The following is a 23644-nucleotide window of genomic DNA, read 5'->3' as shown; positions in this document are numbered from 1 at the left end:
CCAATGCTCCTTGAGTGTTCTTTTCAGCTTTTATTGATGTAGCCACACTGCATACAGGGAGTAATGTATATGACAATAGGGAACTTCTCACATGGCAGGCACTCCTTCACGTTTACAAGAGCATTTTCGAATTGACGTGAAGGTATGTAGGCAATGTGCACACCATACAGATGCACGACACGTACAAGGCTCTTACTGATGTTCGCATCCCTTGAGAAGCTGTTTTCCCTGCATGGTACCCGTGTGTCCCGTAGGCCAGCTTTCACTAGACGGCAAGGATACACGGGCTCGGAGGAACGGCACATGGTCCTTGGAGCTGGTTTCGGAAAGCTGACTGTTGCATGTGCGCGATGGGGGAGCGCCACTGGGTTAATCTCCTGCATTCTTTCCCATTCGCCTGAATATGCCTCAATTTGTGAGGCCCGACTCAAAAAAGACATAGGTGTGGCTTTCTCACAGGGACAAACTGTACTCGCTCGACATCCCAATGTGGTGAGTTAAACACCGTTGCTTCCACATTATGTTGTACTTGTCGTGTTACATTAGCTAATATTGGTTGTATAACTCGGCCAACAGGCTATCTATGTCAATACAATGGCGGTCTATCATTTGTTTTGTTCGGCCAGCAGGCATGCTATGTAAAATGTGCAAATAGATGCCCTGTTGTCGGTTTGCATGAACACATGCACAGTGTCCTTTGTTCCCGGATTAAGAGAGTAATGTTGTGGTTTTCTTTATTCGAGCATGTGGTTTCTGCATGCCACAGCACCAGCATGGACACGACTGATCTCTTGCGGGTAGTCAGAGTCAATATGCAGGTAGTATGAGTGGGCTTTCTGAACTCTTCAAATGCCAACCTTTGACTAGTCTGTTTTCACCAATGATGCTTCCTGACATGATTGATGCAGCGCTAAAGACATAAAGGAACACAGAGTGCACAGGAGCGCCCGTCCTCTTTACGTCTTTCATGCATGCATTCCAACTAGCCCAACTTCCCATTCTCATGCTTCCTGACCTCTGTGCAGACTCTTGACAACATCAGTTTGTATTATTCGCTTCCTTAAACACTACACCAGCTTTTGTTTTTCTCTTTCCTGGTGACAGCTCCTGAGGCTGTCATCTCAATATAAAAATTTATTTCAAATAATAATTATGGTCACATGAGCCTTTCAAACCTTTTTGGCACCTTGCATTGACAGAGAATGGTCCTTAACATTATCCTAACAGGTAACGATCTTGTTTGCTTTGCTTACAAGACAAGTAATGTGCAAGAGCTTCTTCACAGTGCCCTCAACTAGCCTCTTACACGTACTTTATCATTGCTTGCAATAAGTGCAACTAAAAGACTTGTTCTGCACTGGTTTTCGAGGTGCCATAGTCAAGCTTGTGCCACTGAGTTCCTAGGTTCAAATTCCCATTGTTGCTGGCCTCCAGGAATAGACTGCACCAATTTTGGGGGATTGGCCAAGAATAGGGAAAATTAAAATAACTAGTGATGTGTAAAATCGAGGCATTTATCTCGTGTTATTTATTTCAAGGGACCTTTGCAAAACTTTTTCAGCACAGTCAGAAATCGCTTCTGATCGGTAGTCGAGGCTCCCGAGAACATATGAGCCATACATCACAGGACAGCACGTGGCCTGGAATTTACAATCAGTTCTCAAAGTCAGCTAGAAATAACTTGCTCTTCTCTCGAAAATGATGCCATAAACCCAAGTGATGGCACCATAAACAAAAAGCCCCCAACCATTGGCGTATTTTAGTGTTGTTGGGATGGTGTGATGTGCCCGCACGCTCCCTCGCAATCACCCTGAAAATCGGCTGTGTGTCTGAAGAAGAAAGCAGAAAAGAAAGTGCTGATTCTTGCCCTCTTGTCATCGTTGCTTTCAGCGCAGTACGAGAGCGCTATAAAGCGTGCGACAAATCCCCAAATTCTGAACTCCTTTAATGAAGCCATTCGATGATTACCTGGAAAAGTGCTGCAGGGCCCCTTTAAAAAATTCTACTTCGTGTTATTAAAACATTGCTCTGCATTCGTGGCTTGGAGAAGCCATAATTTTGTTTGCAGTTATGTAGACCTCAGCAGCGGCCACGTCACTAGTAGGCACACGCCATTGTGAGCCTGTAGTGCTACGGCGAGCCCTACTCAGTATCCTTCACTAACAGTATACTCTAAATACTAACAGTAGCCTTATAACTTCAAAGTATGCCGCCCGCTGAGAGTGGCTTTTTGGCAGGAGAAATCTGCAGCTCTAACTTGGAACTGCCCTCCCTTGGACCCCACTGCTAGGGGCTTCTTGGTCGGAATAGCACTCCAAACTTCCCAAATAGCCATTTCATACTTTCTAGGTTGCCATCTAGTCTTTTTGCAGCAGCACTCAAGCCATGGCTACAATAAAATTTGTTGCTGGGCTAGTTGGTGCATAGTTAAAATATAAGACGGTGCTGCAAAATGGGACAAGGACGAAACAGGAAGAAGAGACGTATACAAGCGCACTTGTATGCGCTGTGTACGTCTCTTCTTCCTGTATCGCCCTTGTCCCGCTTTGCGCCACCGTCTTCTATTTTAACCATGGCTACAGGAAGGGTCCCAACATCGAAGCCATAAACCACAACTGTGCCAGTGATGAGATTTGGTCATGTGTGCCTTCTTTTTCTCTGAGTAGCCTCTCTTCATTTCATTCTTCCCAATTCTGGGCGTTGAATGTAAAATTCGCCAGATAATGGAGAACAGGATAATGGGAACAGAAGTAAATCAGTAATTCAGGTTTTGCAAATCACTTTCTAGTCAATTTGCATAAACCTACAGGCAATAGAAACACTGCACTTTTAACTCTCCACGGATGAGATTAACACTAGACGTGGCATTGCTGGGGTGACTGCAGCATTGAACACGCCAATGGGTGACAGTCTTTGCGCCGGATTGTTTCAGTCTTGGTTCAGTTTTGCAGAACAAACATGTTTTCATGATCGTTTAATGGTCTTGCGTTGGAGCAGTATTGTGCTCTGGGCTGCCACAGTATTTACGATAATTCACCAGGAACGAAGTATCCCCACTTCTTGATAGGAGAACAGACATCAACGTTGGATTCAGCTCGTTCATCATGACAAAGAATTCCGTCTTTGTATTCACTGGAGGGTGCTGTTATCAGCTGGGCAGGACATAGAGCCCTGTGCCAGATCAGCTGTACTTTGGAAACAATTATTAACCACAGCAAGGCCTCCAAATCGCAGTGTGTTGTCTCACTGATTCACTACCGCGGGGACACTTTATGGTGCTCACAGAACAGTCTGTACAAGCTCACAAGAAAATGCTAAAATCTACAGCAGGCATTTTGGGAATAGGAGCACAAAGCCTGCTTTGGCCACTGCAACTTGAGCAGATCTTTCAATGAGCACAGAAAAAGCAATTTGATTCCACTGAATGTGTGCCGCTAGCATTCCCAGCTGCTGAGTTTACAAAGCTACAGTGACTGTATGACATAGCTTAATGATCGATACAAGATAGCGTAGTAATCACCTCCTTTTTTTTCCTCTTTGAGCTTTTCAGCTATTCTTTCCTTACACTGGTTGGCTATGCCTGCTCTGCATTTGTAAGTTTCGTCAAATATATATTTCAATACAGGAAAAAGGGATAAAACAAAAAGGTGTAGGAATAAAACCCCTATGTGCTATTAACTTTCATGGTTTTTTGATGGAATATTGTTCGGCAGACACACACACACTTTGGTCATTGTGCACCTGTCCTCTGAGCGAATAATTTAACATTGTGGACATGGTGTGCTTAGAGTAGCCTCCCTTTAGCGATGTTCGCCCCTCTTCACATCACTCAAGCTTTCAGTGTTCGAAAACCCAGCAAGCAGTTGCAGTGGAACGTTTAGGGTCAATGCGAGTCGCACAAACAGCACACGGCAGGCTTGCTATCGCCCCACTGCGCTGGTAGCACCGCCTGTGCCAGTGCCCATACCAGGTCATCACCATATTTCACATTACTTTTCTGGTATCTGCCACTAAGATACCTTTTTTAAATCCTAGTTATTTCATATACTGCCAGGCGCGCTTCTTTCTCTATTTTCATGTAATCGAACCACATGTTCCACGTGGTGCCTTGCATGCACCACGCCGGATGTCAAACATTCCCAATTATTTTAGATTGTTCTGACAAGCTTGAGTGCGCAACACGAGCAGTACAGTTTATTTTAGAACTGACGCGACCACCAACGAAAAGGCTGCAATCTTCGATGGTATAAATGTTGATGCGCCTTACCGCTGACAAGATTACTGTCGGCCTACGACTGTGATTTCTGCTGTCAGTGTACAGTGTATGCTTTGACTTTTTGTTTCCCAGGCACAATGTCACCCAATAAAAAATTTTGTCTTTAATAGCCTTCACCATGACAATCACATGACAATCACAAGGGTGAAACTAATCAGACTGCTGTTGGAGCACTTTTCAAAGCAGAATAACTGTGTTTTGTAGAAGATTGTAAAAAGAAATTACTTTATGATAGTTATGTAGTGATGCCACCGAGGACTTCTGATTTGGAGCATTTTTTGGAGCAGCAAAATTTTCATGTTGGAGCACTTTGTAGCACCAAAAATTTCCATCTTGGAGCACTAAGGAACAGGCAATTTTGCATCTGCAAGCGCTCTGGAGCAGCTAATTTCACATATTGGAAAACACTGGAGATGCAAGTTGCATTTACACTGAAGCACCTTCATAATAATCACGGGGCTCTTACAAAGAGCTAGAAATATTACAATTCAGTGCAAATCTCATGGAGGAAATCATTTATGGAGCACTCCACATTTCATTCGATAATGCAAAAAAAAAGGCCGTCCTGCAGTTGAGTGTTTTGGAATAACCTTATCAGCGATTATTTTTGAAAACACTAGCAAATAAACAGAATACTGGATCAATAAAATTGAGCCTGATGAAATAACACTCTAAATACATCTATGTTGTTATCAGCTGATGTGGCAAACAAACGCCGTGACGTACAACAATGCCTGAATGCTAAAGAGTCCCTAATGCCTGCCCCTAAGGCGACTCCAAGGCAAAAGCCAGGTTCTTTCTCTTCTCAATCGACTGTATTGCTGGGTGCAACATGACGTTACTTAGCTGGCCTCAAAAAGCCAACCTCCTCTGACACTCCCTCCCCTATCTCTGCTGTAGCATGCTCGCAATGCTTCCAGACTATCGTTTCACATGCGCTGGGTTCCCCGTGGAAGATCGAAACCCGCTTTAAGTCGAGCTTTTGCAAAAGTGTCCAAGAGTGCGTTCAACGAGGGACTACATGATATAGCGGAGAGATCATGACATAGCGAAGAAATCAAAATCAGATGCAAAGAAACTTGGATTCCAATCCTCTTCCAGAGTTTATATGAATGAACACCTAACCCGTTATGGCAAGCAACTGCTCGGTGCCGCAGTGCAAAGAAAGAAGGAACTACGATGGAAATTCGAGCGGACTGCAGGAGCCAAAGTGTTTGCAAAGAAAGATGACAACTCACCAGTGTTGAGGATTGCATGCATTAGCGACACTGAAAAGATGAACGAAGGAACGTAGTGCGCGGTCTTCTAGGTGTACTTGTAGAGTGCCGCATACGCAAGGGACAGTCCTGAAGCTATTACAATGTTGCCACTTTTAACGAGACTTTTTCATGTGATTCTAAACGGTTTAAAATACTACACCTAAACATGCGTAGCATTGGAAATAAAGAGCAGCAACTTAGTGACTTGTATGCCTCGATCACCCACATCTTTGATATTATGATGTACACGGAAACCTGGCTAAGAAAAACGGAAAAACCGCCACATTTCCACGGTTACTCATATAATGGTCTCGTGTGATAGAGGTGGTGGCATAGCAATTTATGTTATTAAGGCATGAAATTATTGCCGAGTTTTCAGTAATGAACAACAACATTGAATGTATGTCGGTTTGTTTACAGAAATTAATAGTTTTAGTAATGTATCGACCACCAATGGGCAACTAGATTTTTTTTAGTATTTGGAGCATATGCTTTCTTTTTTATGTCGATTTTCGACATGTTTTGTAATAATGGGGGACGTCAACATAGATATGTTATAGAGTAACACTTGTGGTAGCCTCGAGCTCACCGGAGTCGAAGACTACCGCGGGTTCAGGCTTAGCGAGCCACAGGGCCGCGTCTACCGTCGCCTGCTTACGTTTTGGGCACCGCTCCGCACGCGCTCAGCTAGCAAAGGCGTTGAGCGCCGCGCGGCATAAACACAGTGTACGAGATAACATACACACACAAACACTTTATTTGCCTTCGGCGGCACCCCAACACACACACAGTACACGTCCGCTCCCGGGGCACGGGGAAGCAAAGGGCTTCCCACGCGGACGATACACCAAGGGGAACCGCCAGCACGTCGCAGCTGGCAATGGCGAGCTTTGACACGCCGCTCGGGAAAAGGTCCCTCGCGGCTATGCTGCGCACTCTCGCGGTGACCACTGGGCCTGGTCGCGAGAGCTAGGGCAATCTCCGTACGCGTGGGCCTCCGGCAAGTGCGGCTCGGCGTGGTACGACCGCGCACGAGCACTAGGCACCGCTCTTTGGCTTCACGTACGAACCGGAGCTAACACTGAGGTAAACACGCCTGCAAGGATGCCGAGGCACCCAGGCAGGCTACAGCCCGGCGATTCCCAAAGGGGACGTCGGGTCAGAAGGAAACGCGTGCTTACCCAGCGGCGTTCGAGGAGAGAGAGACTTCGTCCCGGCGTGCACGCGCGTCCGTCGCGCTGAATTTCGCGGCTCTCAGACCGCGTGCAGCGCCACCACGAAAGCCGGCGAGTAGCGCAAGACGCCGCCACTTGCCGTCGCGGGAGAACGGGAGAGGGAAAGGATTCGCGGAACGGCGAAATGCCCGCGCAGTGGCTTCGGGCGCGCCTCGGATCCCCACACACTGCAGCTAAAAAGTTTATTGAAATCATACACTCCTTTGCATGCACCAATCTTATTACGGAAGCCACAAGATTAACTGAAAAAAAGTGCAATTTCACTTGACATATGTGTAACAAACATTCATTCTCGAGACTGTTTTTCTGGACTGCTAACGGCTGACATCATCGGCCATCTAGCAATTTTTTGCTAACTGCCAAATATGCAAGTCAAACGTGAAACCACATTGGAAGCCTTATCTCACAGCATTACTGCTGCAGGCTTGGAAGTGTTTTGCTCACATATTTAATCAGTTGGTTGGACATGCGTGTTTGAGCAAAGAAACCTAAATGTAGCATACGAGACATTTTTTGAAAAGTGTATTATGATCAAGCATTTCCAGTGACCTTGCGAAACCCGAAACGTGCAAAAAATCCGTGGATTGATGAAAAGCTACTGAAAATGATTAAAACAAAAAATAAAATGTACCACACTTTTGTTCGGTCACGGGACCTGGAGGCATTGTCAGAGTTTAAAAAATACCGAAATAGGTCGAACACCAACTTAAAGCGTGCGAGGGAAACATATTATGAAAAGTTGTTTACGAAAATAAAAAATGACTCTAGGAAGGTGTGGGACGAGGTTAAGAATCTAATGTCAGAGAAAAAAGAAGCACCACCGCTATGTTTTCATACTAATGCAGGCACCTTATCTGATAGTGACGCAGCAAATAAGATGAATGATTACTCTATGACCAGTGCAGAATACAAAAACAATAGCAACGTAGCTCCCTGTGTTACATTAACGGAGTGTGGGCCTATAAACTCAGTGTCAATATCTCCGGTGACATCAGAGGAAGTAATAAACCAGATTAAGAATAACGTAGCCGCTGCCTTTGATGAGGTCAAGGCAACTGCGCTAAAATACGTAGCTGATATCATAGCTCCAGTGATCATTTATAGAATAAATCGAATGTTCGAAACTGGCATTTTTGCAGACCGCCTAAAAATAGCGAGAGTATGCCGTCTTCAAAAGTGGTGATAAAAGGCAATTCACAAACTACAGGCCAATATCCGTTCTTCCTGGTTTATCTAAGGTATCTGAGAATGCAATAAACGTACGCTTGAACAAATTTTTTGACAAGTGTAATGTGATCAGTGAGGCTCCCAGTATGGCTTTCAAAAAAAAAAAAAAATCTTGTGAAGCAGCTCTGTTTAATATTAAACATGAACTGATCACAAACATCGAACATAGACTGTACTCGCTCGGTTTGTTCATAGACTTTAGGAAGGCGTTTGATTCGGTATGTCATGAAGTGCTAAAGGGTAAACTTAGCAAATATGGCGTACGTGGTGTGGTTCTTGAGTTAATGAAAGACTATCTAACAAACCGCCATCAATATGTTTGCATAAACAACGGTGCATCCACATAACGAGAGGAGTGCCGCAAGGGTCAATTCTTGGCCCTCTATTTTCACAATTTATATAAATGACCTGTGTGATATCCCAAGTTAATAATGTATGCAGATGAGAACAACATATTCCTCAGCGGCACATCCATTCTAGAGCTTGAACAGCAGGTTAAAAACTACCTACAAAAGTTGTCCGCTTATCTTAGTTTGAATAAACTGCAACTAAATGTTAGTAAAATGAAATACATTGTATTTGCCCCACCTAATAAGCCGTATAACTACAGTTGGACTGTTTTATTTGAGGGCAAAGAGATAGAGCCAGAAGTTTCTAGGTGTATGGTTTTTCTGAAGGCTGGACATGAAACACACATATAGAAAAACTAACGGTAGAACTCAGTTGGATGTTTATATAAGCTCAGCCCAGTCTTACCACGGTGGTTACAAATAGAATTATATTATGCCCTTTTCTACTCTAAAATGGCATATGCTATCTTGGTATGGGGTACTACCGTACTTATTCGAATCTAGGCCGATAGTTTTTTCGGAATTTCTTTGTATCAAACTCCAGGGTCGGCTTAGATTCGAGGATTTTGAAAAACGCGCCATTTTTCACCGAGAAAAGTGTTGCAAAACTAGCGCCACCTAGACAGTATTGTAGCCGTTAGTAGCCGAGCCAACACCTGGCTTAAAGGAGCACTGACATCAAATTTTAAAGTCGAGATGTGCCATTCATTCGATTGCTCGGTATGCATAGGTCTTCTTGGCCAAATCTGAATGGCGTCCGTCGCGTGGAAGTAATTTTATTTCGAAAGCAAACAGCGTACAAAAGCTCAACGGAAGATTGATCACGCTGCGACATCGACACTAGTGCTACGTAATAGGTGTGATACATTCCGCAAATACCATCCTGAGTGACGATACGCTAGTAACAGTGACGTCGCCGATCTGAGTGTATTTATCATGGCGCCGACACCAGGCGACGCTCTCACTTTCAGCCAGTGGCTCTCCTTGCTGTCCCGATCCGTGCTTGCGATTCATCGTGTCGCATCGACTAATTTTTATTGTCGTGTGCTCCACAGCTCGAGCGCGATCAATCGGAGCGACTACGTGCCAGCATGTCGGGGAACCGCTGCGTAGTGCGGACCTGCTCGTCGAGGCGCGAAAAAAGCGAAGTGCGTGGCGTTTCATTACACGTACGGTACACGCCAACACGACCACAAGCTATCAAAGTGGAGTAGCCTACAGATAAATAACATCGCTAACAAGTAACACGCATGCAGCGTTAATAGTGAATGTTAGTTCGTCCGTGGACTTCCTTGCGCTGGCGTAATACCGGGTTACTGCAGCCGTAACCGTGAGATGCCGGATAGGTGGGGCCATCTGGCGGCACAAAGAAGAACCTGGCAAGCACAGAATTGTTATTGTAGAAACCTATCGTATTCTATTTCTCCGCTGGAGTGCATTTGCTATGCCGAAATTCCATAGACCCTTTGTGTATACCGGAATGCCGTGCACGCTACAATTCTCTGACATAGCTAATTGAGACACACCAGCGAGTATGGCCCAAGCGTGCGTCCCCGGGCACCTCCTCGTTGCTGCTTGGAATGGCGTACATTTCTGAATCGCTGTTTTGCAAAGGCTCGAAGCAAAAATGATTCGCGACGTCGCGTATCGCGGTGATTCTATGTTCCAGAATGCCGTCTTCAACACTAGTCGATACTTTTGACGGCGACGACGGCGATGCTGGTGACAAGGCATGACTGAACGTGTGTGCCTAGCAGACGAAATGTTAGCCGAGCAGCTGATCCTCACGCCACTCCTTTCTGTGGACAAGTGGTAAAGTTGACCGCGAGGGAGTGCTGCCAGCGCTAAAAAATGGCGGGCTTGCAGGCCGTTTTGAATCGTGCTAGATACCGGTGATATAAATCAATAAAACAGATAGTTATTTGTCCCTCAGTTGCATTTTCGGTCTCGAATCACTACTAGGGGGTAGATAACTACTCGTGGATGCAAAAATCTTGACATGAGTAAATTTGATGTCAGTGCTCCTTTAAGTACGCACGCGAGGCCGCCATTTTTATCTTTGTGGCGAGTGTTGAGGCGAGCCGTTCGTCAGTTCGAGTCTCGCTTCGAGTGGGCTGTGTGTGGCGTAGCTCAATGGCGCCAAACGAGCGTAGTCATTATAGTGCGGCGTATAAAAGGAAAGTTGTGCTAGCCGCGAAGTCGTCCTCCAACGTTCAAGTCGGGCGGGACTTTGGAGTGGACGAAAAGAATGTTCGTCGCTGGAGGGGCCAACGGGAGAAGCTCTTCGCGTGCGCTGAAATGGACACCGACCTCGCCGTGATACCGGGTGGTATGACGGGCCAATTGCAGCCACTTGATATTTGCATCAACAAGCCGTTCAAGGATCGCCTGCGGGAATTATACACGGACTGGTTAAGCACCGAGGACCACCAGCTGACGCCGACGGGCCGCATCAAGCAGGCATCACTGTCTCAGTTGGCAGGCTGCAGCGTGGGACGACATCCCAGGAACTTTGATCGTGCACTCTTTCAAGAAGTGCGGCATATCAAATGCGCTTGATGGCACCGAGGATTGCGCACTGTTTGAGGACAGCGACAAAGAGATCAGTGACGACGACTCGGAATGAGCGCGGCATCTTGATGATGAACCAACTGCTCCGTTTCATCTTCATATTTTAAATAAATGTCTTCTCTTTGTGAATTTCACCCGGCTTACATTCAAGGTAATTTTTTTTTTTTTTTTTCGGGCTTAGGACTTTAGGGGGTCAGCTTAGAATCGGGGTCGGCCTAGATTCGAGTTATTACGGTACTACACAAACAATAAAAAAATTACTAGTTCTTCAAAAAAGAGTTTTGCGAGCATTCGAGCAATACCATGGTATCATCACGGACTTGAAAACTAAACCACTATTTGAAAAATACGCAATACTAACGGTAACAAAACTGTATCACTTCAAACTTCTGCAATGGGTTAAACAAAACAAGCCACGGTGTCTTCAGAACCCGCCTGACAATACTCATTATACCATGCGTCAGTAACGCCGGAAAATCCCAGCATTAAGGACAAATTATGGCAAGCAACACATTCAGTATTAAATTCCCACAATGTTAAATCGTTTACACGGTCTCATAAATTTCAATTCCATACCTTCGAACACCATTATCAAGTCCATCCTAATGAACCATGATGTTGAGTATGCTATTAAAGTTTCTATGCTTGATTTGTTACATCCTATCAATCAATCTGGGTGATGTGTTGTAGTTTCTTTTCTTATGCTTTACTTCACATTGTGTATTGGTGAAGTTTCTTATGAGATGAAGCTTTTGTGATGAAGTTCTTTTCTTATGTTTTCTCTGAAATTGTGTAACAAGACCATGCTAAATTTTGTTGTGTTATTGTTTTATTTCTGAAAACATCTGTGACAGATTGAGATGCTCAGCGGCCTGCATGCCAAACTGTATTTAGGAGCAAAGGTTCCATGTCAGGCTGCATAGCCTTTAGCCTCTGCTCCCGATCGTGTAAGAATTCAGGAGGACAAATAAACTTCAATTCAATTCAATATGCATGGTTTAACTGATCTAAGTGCACACAGACGGAGATGAAAAAAGGAGGGGACAAGTGCTTACTCGCAACTACTAAAAGATTTATTGAACAAGGAAGCATATAAATACTACTTGGATGATTCTTGAGAGCGCGAGGCATGTGAACGGTTCCGCGGGCATTGTCTGCGTGGGCTCAGCAGTGGAAGGTTGCATCGCCAGCAGACGCACTGGCAACGGGCGTTCGGGTCTGTCGGTGCGGTCGATGGCGTTTGAGCAAGGCTCCTCGGAGATGCGGCTACCGCACCCTGCAAGTATGAGCGTTTCTGTCGCAAGTCCCCTTCAGGAGCTAGATTCTGAAGGCAATCCCCGGAGTGCTACGTGGAATGCCAGGCCGGGCGAAGGAGCCGACGACGACGCTAGGCCTAACAGGTCTAAAGCCTACTTGGTCTGCACGTACAGGCGACGCATCGGACAGCAGACTGGACTCCGAGATTGGAGAGGGCATCGTGGGCTACTAGTGATGACCGAACAAGAACGACGACCTACTGGACTTTGGCAATGAAACAAGTCCTCTGTAAACAAGTAGGTCGGCCTGAAGTAAAAGCAGATGTAAGGCTGGCGTTGAGAGACTATAGTTAGGACAGTTTAATTATTAGTGAAGTTTGCATCGACTTTAAGTTTGTTTGCAGTTCTTGGCATTTCTGTAGATTTGTATATTTCTTGAGTGCTGTGTGCTTTGTTTGATAAATGTGTTTTGATGTTTGACAAGTCTTGTCTGAATTCATCACCCACAACCACCCGAATCGGTGACAGAGCGTCCGCGCATAACCTAAATGTCTGGACGTAGGGTTGTCGTGCATAGCACTCAGAATCACTGGCCGAAGGCACCAATGGGAAGAAATGTGCTGGAAAAATTCTTCTTATACAGGAGTCCATCACTTACACCAAAATGGCGTAGTAGGGGTGGATGTAGCGGTAAAGAGCGATGCTAATTTAATGTCCTTTCACTGTTTGACTTTGAGAATGTCGAGGTCTGAAAATTTCGGCGTCACGGAAGCTATAAGAAGGTCAAAGTCATTGGTGTCACAGTCCACAGTGCTGAGTGGCATACCTGAAAGGCAGTCTGCGTAGGCATGTTGTCGACTGCCCTACAGTGAAGTTGTATTCTTGTAGCTAAAGAGCCCAGTGCGCTAGACTGCCACAAGGGTCACGATGGTTGACAAGCCAAGTGGTCGGTGACGACTGAGAAGGGGAGTCCATACAGGTAAAACGAAATCGCTGAATCGCAAATACTACGGCAAGGTAGTCTTGTTTTGTGACAGTGTAATTTTGTTCAGGCCTAGTCAGGAAGCGACTTGCATATGCGATCACGTGTTCACAGTCACCGTGGCATTGAACTGGGACGGCACCACTACCTATGCCGCTGGCATCCGGGTAAAGTTCCGTTGGAGCTGAAGGATTGAGGTGCTGAAGAACAGGTCGTGACGTCAGCAGGATCTTAAGTTGATGAAAAGAGGAGTCACACTCCGGAGTCCACTCAAAGAGAATGTCTTTTCGTAGCAGGCATGCCGGCGGATATGCCACGTCGGCAAATTTTGGTATAAAGAGGCGGTAATAGGAACAAAACCCCAGAAAACTAGAGCTCCTTAAAGGGGTGGTGCCATCAAATTCCTAGGCTATAACAAGCCTGTTGTGGGTTTCTCTGTATGCAAGGACACTCCACACGAAGGGTCGGACACAGCAAACGTTTAGAATATATTTTAACTCACTTCCAAACTGTACCTAAATGCCCATTCTCCCGATTGAAACCCATCGCTAGCGCGCCAACTCTGACGTAGATGTATAGGAAAGGCAACGAAAGTTGTAGTGACGTCACACCAGTTCTGCTGTAGTGATGTGAGTGACCTCCGGACCTCCGCCACCTTCGCAACGTACGTACCGGCTGTAGTGAGCTAGAATATATTCTAGTTCACTATAGTATCGGCAAAGCATCGGTTGCTACATCACTCGCCGAGTTTCGATCGCTTCCTGGTTAAGTGCGTCACAGCCTTGTGTGGTCACGTGACCAAGCCTCCTACACTTCTACGTCACTGCCCAACCTCGGCGCCCAGAAACCGAAACCGAAAGTTGTCCACATCAAAAGGTGATATTAAATTATTTAGAGAGAATACATGAATCTTGGTGCGTGCATCATGCTTCCTGGAGCTATAGAAAACGCTTACAGCAAAGAACGCGCAAGCCACAAACATGGTGGCACCACCCCTTTAACAGAGTGCAGTGCACTGAACGCTTCCACGGCTGCTGTTTTCTGGGGATCCGGACGGATGCCATCCTTATCGATGAGGTGCTTAAGGGCCCCTAAGCCACCTCTGCTATTTTTTCAAACATTTCAAGTAAACACGCGCATCGTGTGCAGAATGCCGTCACGATCAACAATGCCACACGTGGCAGCGCTACAACCCGCGGGCGCGCCACAAATTCCCAACAAACGATTTCTTCTCCTCTCCGGGCCCTTCCAGTCTGCTTAGTGACATGGGTGACGTTAGCGTGTTGAATCTGTGATGCTGCGACTGGTAGAACAAGAACCTACTTCCGGTTAGTCTGCAAGCAGCTGCCCGCGCTCCTTGCTGTTCTTTGTCGTGTTGCCCACGTGTGCGCGCTCCCAAATCGGCAACTGTGGCCCGTAACGCAACTGCCAAATCGCTAGCGTATCAGCACAGTCACACCTAGAGGTCCAATAAGCTGCGTGGACTGAATCCGACAGTGTCTTGTGACGGCTTTCACGCATCAAAACGAAAAGATGCGACACATGTCACCGTACGGGTCCATCATGTTGGTGATCCTTTGAAGGCGTGCGCGCAACACAGGGTGCGTATGGCAGAATTCGTACGAGCACAGGCTGGCACGGCAACAACGGTTAGCCGAGAAGCACGCAGTTCACGGAGTCGCGGCAACCGGAAATGCCCGCTGTTTCGAAGAGTGCGTCCGGTATGTCACATGAGATTGGAAGGGGCACTCGGCAAGGAGGGCCAAGTGGCTTTGGGAGAGGAGCCAAGCAGACGAGTGGAGGGTAGTGAAGGAAAGAGTGAAACAAGTGATCACCGCGTTTTGATCATCAAACCTGTGCAACTCCACTATTATGGCACCGTTTTGAAAAATTCTCACGGCTACGTGTTTGTTGTAGACTTGTGCACAACTGTCACACCACAACTAAATTTCGACCTCTGGGTGGTTTAGGCACAAGGGTCTTATGGTCTCTGAAGTGGCATTTCTTTGTGTTTAAAACAAGGCCAGCATATCTGATGCAGTTCAGTACAATATCTAGACGCAAATTGTGTTCGCTGAAGGTGCGGCCAAAGATGAGAATGTCGTCAAGGTAGCACATCCAGATGTTCCGCTTCAAGCTGCGCAGAATAGTGTCCATAAATCTCTAGAAAAGTCACCAGAGCGTTGCACAGACCAAATGGCATCAGGAACTCGAACAGCCTGTCAGGGGTTACAAAGCCAGTTTTTTCCTTGTACTCAGGATGCATTAGAATTAAGCAGTAGTTGGATCTTAAGTCTACTGAGGAAAAGTCAGAGGCCGAATGAAGGCAGTCAATGATGTCATCAATACGTGGAAGTGGGTACATGTCCTTTTTTTTGTTACAGCATTCAATCGGCAAAAGTCGACGCAAAATCTACAAGATCCATCTTTCTTTTTAATGAGAAGCACTGGAGCTGCCCATGGACTCGCTGACTCCTTTTTTTATCATTTCATGCACCAGTTCATTAATAATCTGGTGCTCTGATGGTGAAATACGATATGGCTTTAGTCTAATTGGGTTTGCCAAACTTGTGTTGATGGTATGGCGTGTTTGAGAAGCAAGGAATGAGGGTATTTTATCCTTCTGTGCAAAGTCGAACACAAAGACGTGCTTTGAAAGCACATCCACCAATGTTCAGTGCTCACTCGTGCTAAGCAACTTATTCACCTTTGAGCTGTTTCCGAACTGTGACTACGATGTTCTTCCGGCACATCTGTAAGTTCAGCCTCCAATAAGGCCGCGTGTTCTCTGCTGATGAGGGCTAATTTCAAACCATTGGGTAATATCACCAGCTCTGCAGAACAGTTGACAGTCCATAAGCCAGCGTGTCCACCTTTGATTGACACCAAACAGTGTGGAACCAACACATCCTTCATCATACAATTGATGTGCATTGGTTCTACATTTGCATCAAAGTTGGTGGAATCGCCGCCGTTACAAACAACAGGAACATGAACGGTTGATGATGCAGGTATGATAGTGTCGCCACAGATGCACAATGCCGTTTTGCCACCTGCAGTCCTGACAGTATGAGACCCCTTACGAATATCTTTCGGTGCGGCAGTCTACAATGGCACTACACGCCCGCAAAAAGTCCACGACCAAAATAACACCATGCGTCAACCGAGGAATAATCGCAAGCTCCGTCGTAACATCATGGCCTTCCAAAAACACGTTAGCGCTACACACACCAATAGGCTGCAGCGGCTCACTATGTACTCCACAAAACATCAAAGCTTCATCCCACTTAAATAGAACCTTTCGTCCCAGTGCATCTTTAAAACAAACACTCGTGACCAAAAATTTTTGCCAGACTGGTTGAACATTGTGAACTTATTTATTTCTCCGAAAGTGCAAATCGGAACGGGCTCAACCCTATTCGAAACGGTATTGACAGCCTGCAAAAGACAGAAGCATGCAATGCCTGGCTTTGTTTAGCCTCGATGAGGGAGAGGCATCCAGCTACTCACATTTTGATGGTCTCCTCCTCGTGGTCCCTGGTGTGCAGCACGCACTTGCCGCTGTTGAAGAACACCTTGATGTCGAGCTCAAAGTCAATGCTCGGCTCCACTTGCTGCTGCTTCGAGGGCACAGGCGTGGTGTGGCCTGCACGTGGCTCCCTGCAGCACACAACTGCTATTTCTTCCAGCACTTCCCTTATGAGCATAAACCAAAGCAAATGCTACCGTCCATCCCAAAGTGCCAAATAAAAAGAAGCCCTTGTCACTGCATCCCTTCCTTTTTACTGAACCTATTGTCCAGAAAATCCTAAGTGGGCGCATCCCTCTGACGACAGTCACAATATTGAGAATAAGGCAGCACTCCCAGTTGCAAGTCAGACACTATCTACCCCTTAGAGCCGCATTTTCTACCTCAACACCAGAGAAGGAACAAACTGCTTTTTCCAGCAAAAATAATGCACAAATACACAAAAGACAGTGCCCTCAGAAATGCCCCTCATCAGCTTTCAGGCTTGGCCGGGTTTGCCTTATTGAAAAAGCTCACGCAAGTCGTGTCATTATGCCACTAGTATGACGTGGGTTGAAGTGTGATGTTCTACGAGTAAAGTGAGCATATTGTCGATGTCACAGACAAGCACACAATGCCACGAAGAGCACCCAACGGGAACAATTATTCCTCACCTCCATCACTGTTGTCGGGCTGCTTTCAAGGTGGTTGTGGCCAACGTTTACAGATACTTTTTCAGTCTTGAAACTGCTCCTAGAGAGGTGCTGTGATCCGTCTCTGTGCCAAGTGCATGACAGTGCTCTGCTGGCTGCACTGCCGTTTCAAATCTGTGCATTCCGTGCTGGTGCTCGCCAGAGACGTTTTTTTCTTATGCGAGCACCTTGTTGCTCCCTATGAACGTGGCAAGCTTTCATGGCCTTCTGCAAAAATCCGACATCTGCCCTCATGGAGATCCTTGGATGTCAAGTACGTACAAGCTGCCATATGTTGACACGCCTTAGGCACAGACCACGTGTTAACTTTATCGCCTCTTGAGGTAAATTCTTCTCCTGCTGTCACGCTGTGCATCATGCCTTATACCATCAGGACATCATGCCGACGTGATTAGCGTCCAGCTGCACTAGCAGGGGCGAAGCAACAAATGCGATAGCAACAAGTTGTAATGTTAAACGAAGTAAGGCCAGGAGCTAATTCTTTTGGATTCTATCTCGCGCAACTCGCCGGTGTAAATGAATACGGCCCTTGCTCTCTGTCATCTCTAATTAGGTAAGCGGTGAGAGCACGACACGTACAAGAGTCTGATGTCTTTCGAGATAACGCATGCGCCAGCACTCACAACCGCCCCCTTACATAGGTTGGCAAACTCACTCAGACTCACTCAGACTCAGATTGGGCGCTGAGTCTGAGTGAGCCCGGGTGAGTAATATTTTCGTGAGTCTGAGTCCGAGTGAGTCCGGTTGAGGAAAATTTTAGTGAGTCTGAGTCCAAGTGAGTCCACTTCAGGAAAATATTGGTGATTCGGAGTCCGAGTGAGCCCTAAGCGCAAAATATATTTCTTGAGTGAGTACGAGTGAGCTCCACCTTTTGTTGCCGACTTACGGTCCTATATACTCATCTTCAGCATTACGATCTGCCTTATAACGGCTTACGTTTATACTTAACTCCATTCACACATATCTCAGCACACTAGCATTGATGGGCCACCTCAATATTTATTGATCGGAGGCGTATTTAGGGGAAGGGGTGCCATCACCTCCCCCCGCAAACGCTTTAATGGGAAGGTCTTGATAAAAATAGCTCGTGAGTCGCATATTTCATAAAAAATGTCCTTACTGGATCGATATATGATAATGATGATATATGATGAGAACTCGTATTTGAAAGTACAAGATCTTAGAGCATGATTATGTGAGATATTGGCTTTAAAGAGGATTGACATCATTAACGAAAAAGCTAATTTTACGCCAACGGACTCACGAGTCGACTCACTCAGGCTCACTCAGACTCAGGTGAAGCCGTGAGCCTGAGTGAGTCCGCCTCAGTAATATGTTGGTGAGTTTGAGCCCGAGTGAGTCCGGACGAGAAAATGTTTAGTAAGTCTGAGTCCGAGTGAGTCCGGCTGAGGAAAAAGTTTGGTGAGTTTGAGTCCGAGTGAGCCCTCAGAGCAAGATATATTTCTTGAGTGAGTCTGAGTGAGCTTCAATTGTTTTGCCGACCTATGCCCCCTTATGATCAAAGTTTGCAGCTGCTGCTCGAACAATGCAGCCCCCCTCCCCTCCCACTGGCGCTCTTTCGTGCTCCTTCGCCCGACGAAGGGTGGACGGGGCATTTCCTCTCTTCTCGAGGAGCCATCAGGGCGGTGGGCGGTTCCCCATATGGGCGGTGTTCTAAGTCCAACCTCATTCAACATCTCTCTCATTGGACTGGAGAACTGCATCCCTGCATCGGTCAAAATCTCTCTCTATGCAGATGACATCTGTATATGGAGCAGTGGTCGCAACAGACGTGTCCTACGAGCAAGACTACAAAAAGCTCTCAATTCAATCGAAAAATTCTTACTCGCGTGAGGTCTAATCATGTCACCAGAAAAATGTGCCGCCATTGCTTTTACGAGGCGTGATGTTTCGCGCTATACGTTAAAGGTAGCACATTCTCCCATTCGGTATGTGCCAAGTCGTAAGTTTCTGGGAGTGACAATCGACAGGCTAATGACATGGACGCCCCAAGTTCGAATATTAAAGGAAAAAGTTGCATCATACGTGAGCATCTTCCGCTTGTTATCAAGCAACGCCAGGGGCTGCTCCGTAAGTGCCCTGCTGCGAATTTATACGGTTCTCTGTGAAGGTCTTCTACGATACAGCCTTCCTGCATTACATGGCATTTCACAAACCAACATACAAGCGCTGACTGGAGCTCAAGCGAAAGCCCTGAGAGTGTGCCTTGGCCTACGAAAAAACACATCAAGTATTGGAACCCTTGCTGAAAGCAGACGCCTATCAGCTGCAGTGCTTCTGCAGCAGGAGTTTCTTCGAGCTCACTTGCGTTATGCCACCAGAGTGCCGGGTCATCCGCTTGCTTCAGACAGGTGGTGCGGAGCTTGCTCCCGCTGCATTATCAAAGCGCATCAAGGCCTACGGAGCCATCGTGGAAAATTCCTTCGTGATCAATAATCGCTTTTGTGCCTGCGTTCAAGAACAAGAGAGGTACACCCGGACCAGCACTAACATGTTTCACCCTACAGCACGTGGAAAACAATTACAGGGCTAACCGTCATATTTCCACTGATGGCTCTGTTACACCTACATCGTCTGCAATTGGTGTCTGGATTCCATCTGCCAATGTCACCATCTCTGCCACTCTTAGTCACCGTACTTCATCTACAGCGACTGAACTGGCTGCACTACGGGCTGCTTTTAATTACATTATAGATCAGACAGCTGAGTCTTGGGTCATCTTCACCGACTCAAGAGCGGCGCTGCAGTCTCTGAAGTCTCCACGCACGCAGGACCAACTCGTCATGGACATCAAATATCTATGCAACAAAGCCTACGACCTCCTTCACCGCATTGCTCTGCTGTGGATACCTGCCCACTGTGGAATACAAGGCAACGTCCAAGCTGATGACGCTGCCAAAGCTGGACATGACGCCTCGAGAGAAATCATCGCGATACCTTTCTCGAGAAAAGATGTGGCGACACTCGTATCGGCACACACTTAGCGGCTCCAGCGATCCCTCTGGACAGGTGCTAATCACCAGTATGGACCACTTTACAAGATCGACCCATCGTGTAACTTTGATATGGCGCGAGACCTAAACAGACAAGAGGAAACATGCTTGCACCGCATCAGACTAAACGTCGCATACACCAACTACTTCAGGAGCAAGATTAAGCTGTCGGACTCGCCAATGTGCATCCAATGTAACGTCCAAGAAGATCTGCATCATGTTTTTTGTGAATGCAAGCAATACGCACCAGAGAGACAGTCTCTGAAGGCGGCCTTGCAGCACTTGTGCGCTACGTGTCACGAAAGCGCTGTTGACTTTCTTGCGAGCCACGAGCTTGAACGAAACTTTGTAAACTTGTGTGGCTGTATGTATTATGCGTTTATCACTGTATATATCATAATCGTCACCCAGCACCTGGAGTAGCATGTCAGGCGGACAGCCAGGCAAACATCTCCAGCTTCATTAAAATGTTTATCTCTCTCTCAAGCGTTGCATGACCTCGGAGGAATACGCTAATGAAAGTTACCTATGATATTCGCATCACTGCACCGTAACGGGCACTTCGTTTCAATAATACTGACGTCTGTGCTCTAACGTGAGTGCTGGCGTTATGTCAGACTATAAAGGTCTCTTCGATTTGGCTTGCACTGCCTGCACTAGTTCTGGAAAGTGCCATGGCGGTGCTGTGAGCGTGCAGCGCTGGTTCAGCAAGTGTCGGTGCAGCCGCGACACTACCACGCGGCGGCTGCCACCAAAACGAAGATGCAAGTGCACGCCATGTTGATCGAACAGCCGACATGGCGCGCATCGCTGGTGTTGTTTATCAAATCGCTGCCGCGGCGGCAGTCTTCGTAGCTGCCGTATCGAACTGCTAGACTCTGCAGCGACAGCGATTCCAACAACGGCGACCCTCATAGCGACTCCAAGAAGGAGTTTGATGGTGTATGTGTTTTGGTAGTCTGCATTTTGGTACCTGAAGATGTAACTCCTGTTCCCCGGTACGAGAACGTCGTCAGCAGGTTCCATGAGTGTGATTTCAAGAGACAGTTCACAATATCTAGAGAGACGTTTTACTGGTTCAATGGAAAACTCCGCTGGTTTCGGGCTTCTAACAAAGTGCGTGCGAGGCCATACAACAAAAAAAAAAAAAAAACGAAAATATCTGGGGTCCTTTGGCCGACGCTAAGACGACTTAATGCGAAAGTTCGGTTATCCAGGAAAGTGTATGCTCGCAAATTTGTGTTCAAAGGGTTTTACTGACGTCGCCACTTTTCTTCACGCTAGACTAGAGAACGAATGTGACAACTCTTGTAAACCATTAAGACACATGTATACGCACGCTTGCATGATGAATACATTTTTGAACCCAAAAGTTTTTCTAGAAGACTTCCTTTCGCCTCAGCTTCACGACTGAGAACACAGCTCGCGAGTCGCGCCACAGTTCAACTTGCACTCCCTGAACAAAAACACGCAGCGTCGTCTGCTCTAAACTCGGGAGGAGGAAGGGGCATGCTGCACTTCTTTGCACCTCCTCTTGAGCGAGTGCAGGCCGGCAGAGAACTCATGCAGAACTACGCTTGCACCTTGACAAAACGAGGGAACCGGTGCAGAGGGCGCGCGCGGCACCAGCAAAACGAGGAGGACAGTGCTGCACCCGTTGAACTGGTGCCGTCGGTGCAGCCAAATCGAAGAGACCTTAAGTTACCCTCTAAACGCCAGTGTAGTATACAAGCCTGGTAAGTACACGATGTGCACACAGCTACTACATTTACAAAAAAGACCTCGTAACGGTTGGCTCAAAGCCAAAAAAATGTAGCATGGACAACTACTCGCTCACTGCTTCGCATGACACTGATTCCCACAAGGCGTGAGATCTGCCGAATTTTTTAAAAGAATTTCTCATCTCATATGTTAAACTGAAATGCAGTGACAAACTCAACTCCCTTCAGGATATGGTGAGTTGATGCTCAAGTACTTACGGGGGAGGCACAATGTCATCCTGTGGACTGAGGGCAGGCTCCGAGGGCTCACTAGTGGGAGTCGGTGCACCACTGTTTGTGACACTGGCCGTTGTCTGTGAGAAGACACTGTCGAGAGAGAGCTCCCTGCATACAAAGATGACAACATTGTTGTGAGGTTTATTTGTGCAAACACAACCACCTGCCTTGGCATAACGACTACACTTTGGATATATCTCAAAAAGGGTATTGCAATACCCCTCTCCTCTGATGAAAAAAATGGTGTTCATGCCATGATGCATGCAAATACAACACCATGTGTCAGACTTTGCAACAGTGGCATAATATTAGAGCTTTGTGGCACCAAAAAATGGTACTATATATTGCAGTGTTTTACCACGGGTGGAGCACACATCTTGGTTTTAGAAGTTTTTCTCTAAAGAACTTGTAACAAAAAAATCTTTAACTGCACTATGAGCTTTGCCTTCAGTCGAGACTTCCAGTACCCTCACGTTTGAAGTTAAGCCTTGGCATTGTGGGGTTGCATGCACAACCCAGCGCCTTCAACGTGGCGAGAAGTTGCATGGTGGGTAGTGAGAGGGGTTGCATTGGAGAGCGCCCCTAATGCTCTCTGTGCCCTGCTCTCATTCTGCAACCGAGACACCCTAATTCCTCCTTCTCTGAGCAGATTCCTCCCATCAGCCCGAGCCGATAGGGAGATTCAGGTCGTTTCTTTGGGGCTCCTCTGGGTCGTCCATCATGAGAGAAGAGACGGACCAAGCCGTGAGCTCCGCTGCCGCCCCTGCCGTCGACCCACTGCATTGGACCGGAGCACAAAAGCCATGCAAAGTGAGTGAGCAATTATCACTCTCTTGATGTATGCTGGCTAGTTCTTGATTGCGGTTTCCCCCGGTAGTGTGGAATGCTCTGACACTAAGGTGCTAAGCTATTGGCAGATGTGTCACAAATATGAATAAACACCTTCAGTTAAAAGACTCGTTTCTGTCTCCACTGGACTGAAACCTGCCACAGTCAGGACTTGAAACAAATTGCAGGATAGGAGGTCAGGGTTCTAGCTGTTAGGGCTGCTGAGGAAGTTATAGCGAGAGTGACTTCCACTCCGCTAGTGTGCAGCAATCGAAAGATGGGACAGCTTCGCGGATTTGTTTGTTCATATTAATTAAGAACCTCTTTAACTGGTACTAATGTAATCTACATACTCTTGATATACACTGTTCGGCATGCTTGCAACTGGAGACACATTCTTTGGCAATGTTGAATTTATGCATGTATGC

The 23644-nt window shown here is 46.6% G+C and overlaps 1 protein-coding gene across 2 annotated transcripts in view; it reads right to left on the bottom strand.

Moving 5' to 3' along the window:
* Nucleotides 1-23644, bottom strand: part of LOC119382338 (transmembrane protein KIAA1109 homolog) — a 961129-nt gene that overhangs the window by 242113 nt on the left and 695372 nt on the right. For both annotated transcript variants that reach the window (XM_049412180.1, XM_049412181.1), the window contains exons 36-37: nt 22371-22496; nt 16667-16816 (exon numbers count right to left, since the gene is read on the bottom strand). In XM_049412180.1, the coding sequence (XP_049268137.1) occupies nt 16667-16816; nt 22371-22496 (276 nt within the window). The remainder of the gene's footprint in view (nt 1-16666; nt 16817-22370; nt 22497-23644) is intronic.

The sequence above is a fragment of the Rhipicephalus sanguineus genome, chromosome 2, assembly GCF_013339695.2.
Source record: "Rhipicephalus sanguineus isolate Rsan-2018 chromosome 2, BIME_Rsan_1.4, whole genome shotgun sequence".
NCBI lineage: Eukaryota > Metazoa > Arthropoda > Arachnida > Ixodida > Ixodidae > Rhipicephalus > Rhipicephalus sanguineus.
This window is presented reverse-complemented; position numbering and strand designations above follow the sequence as displayed.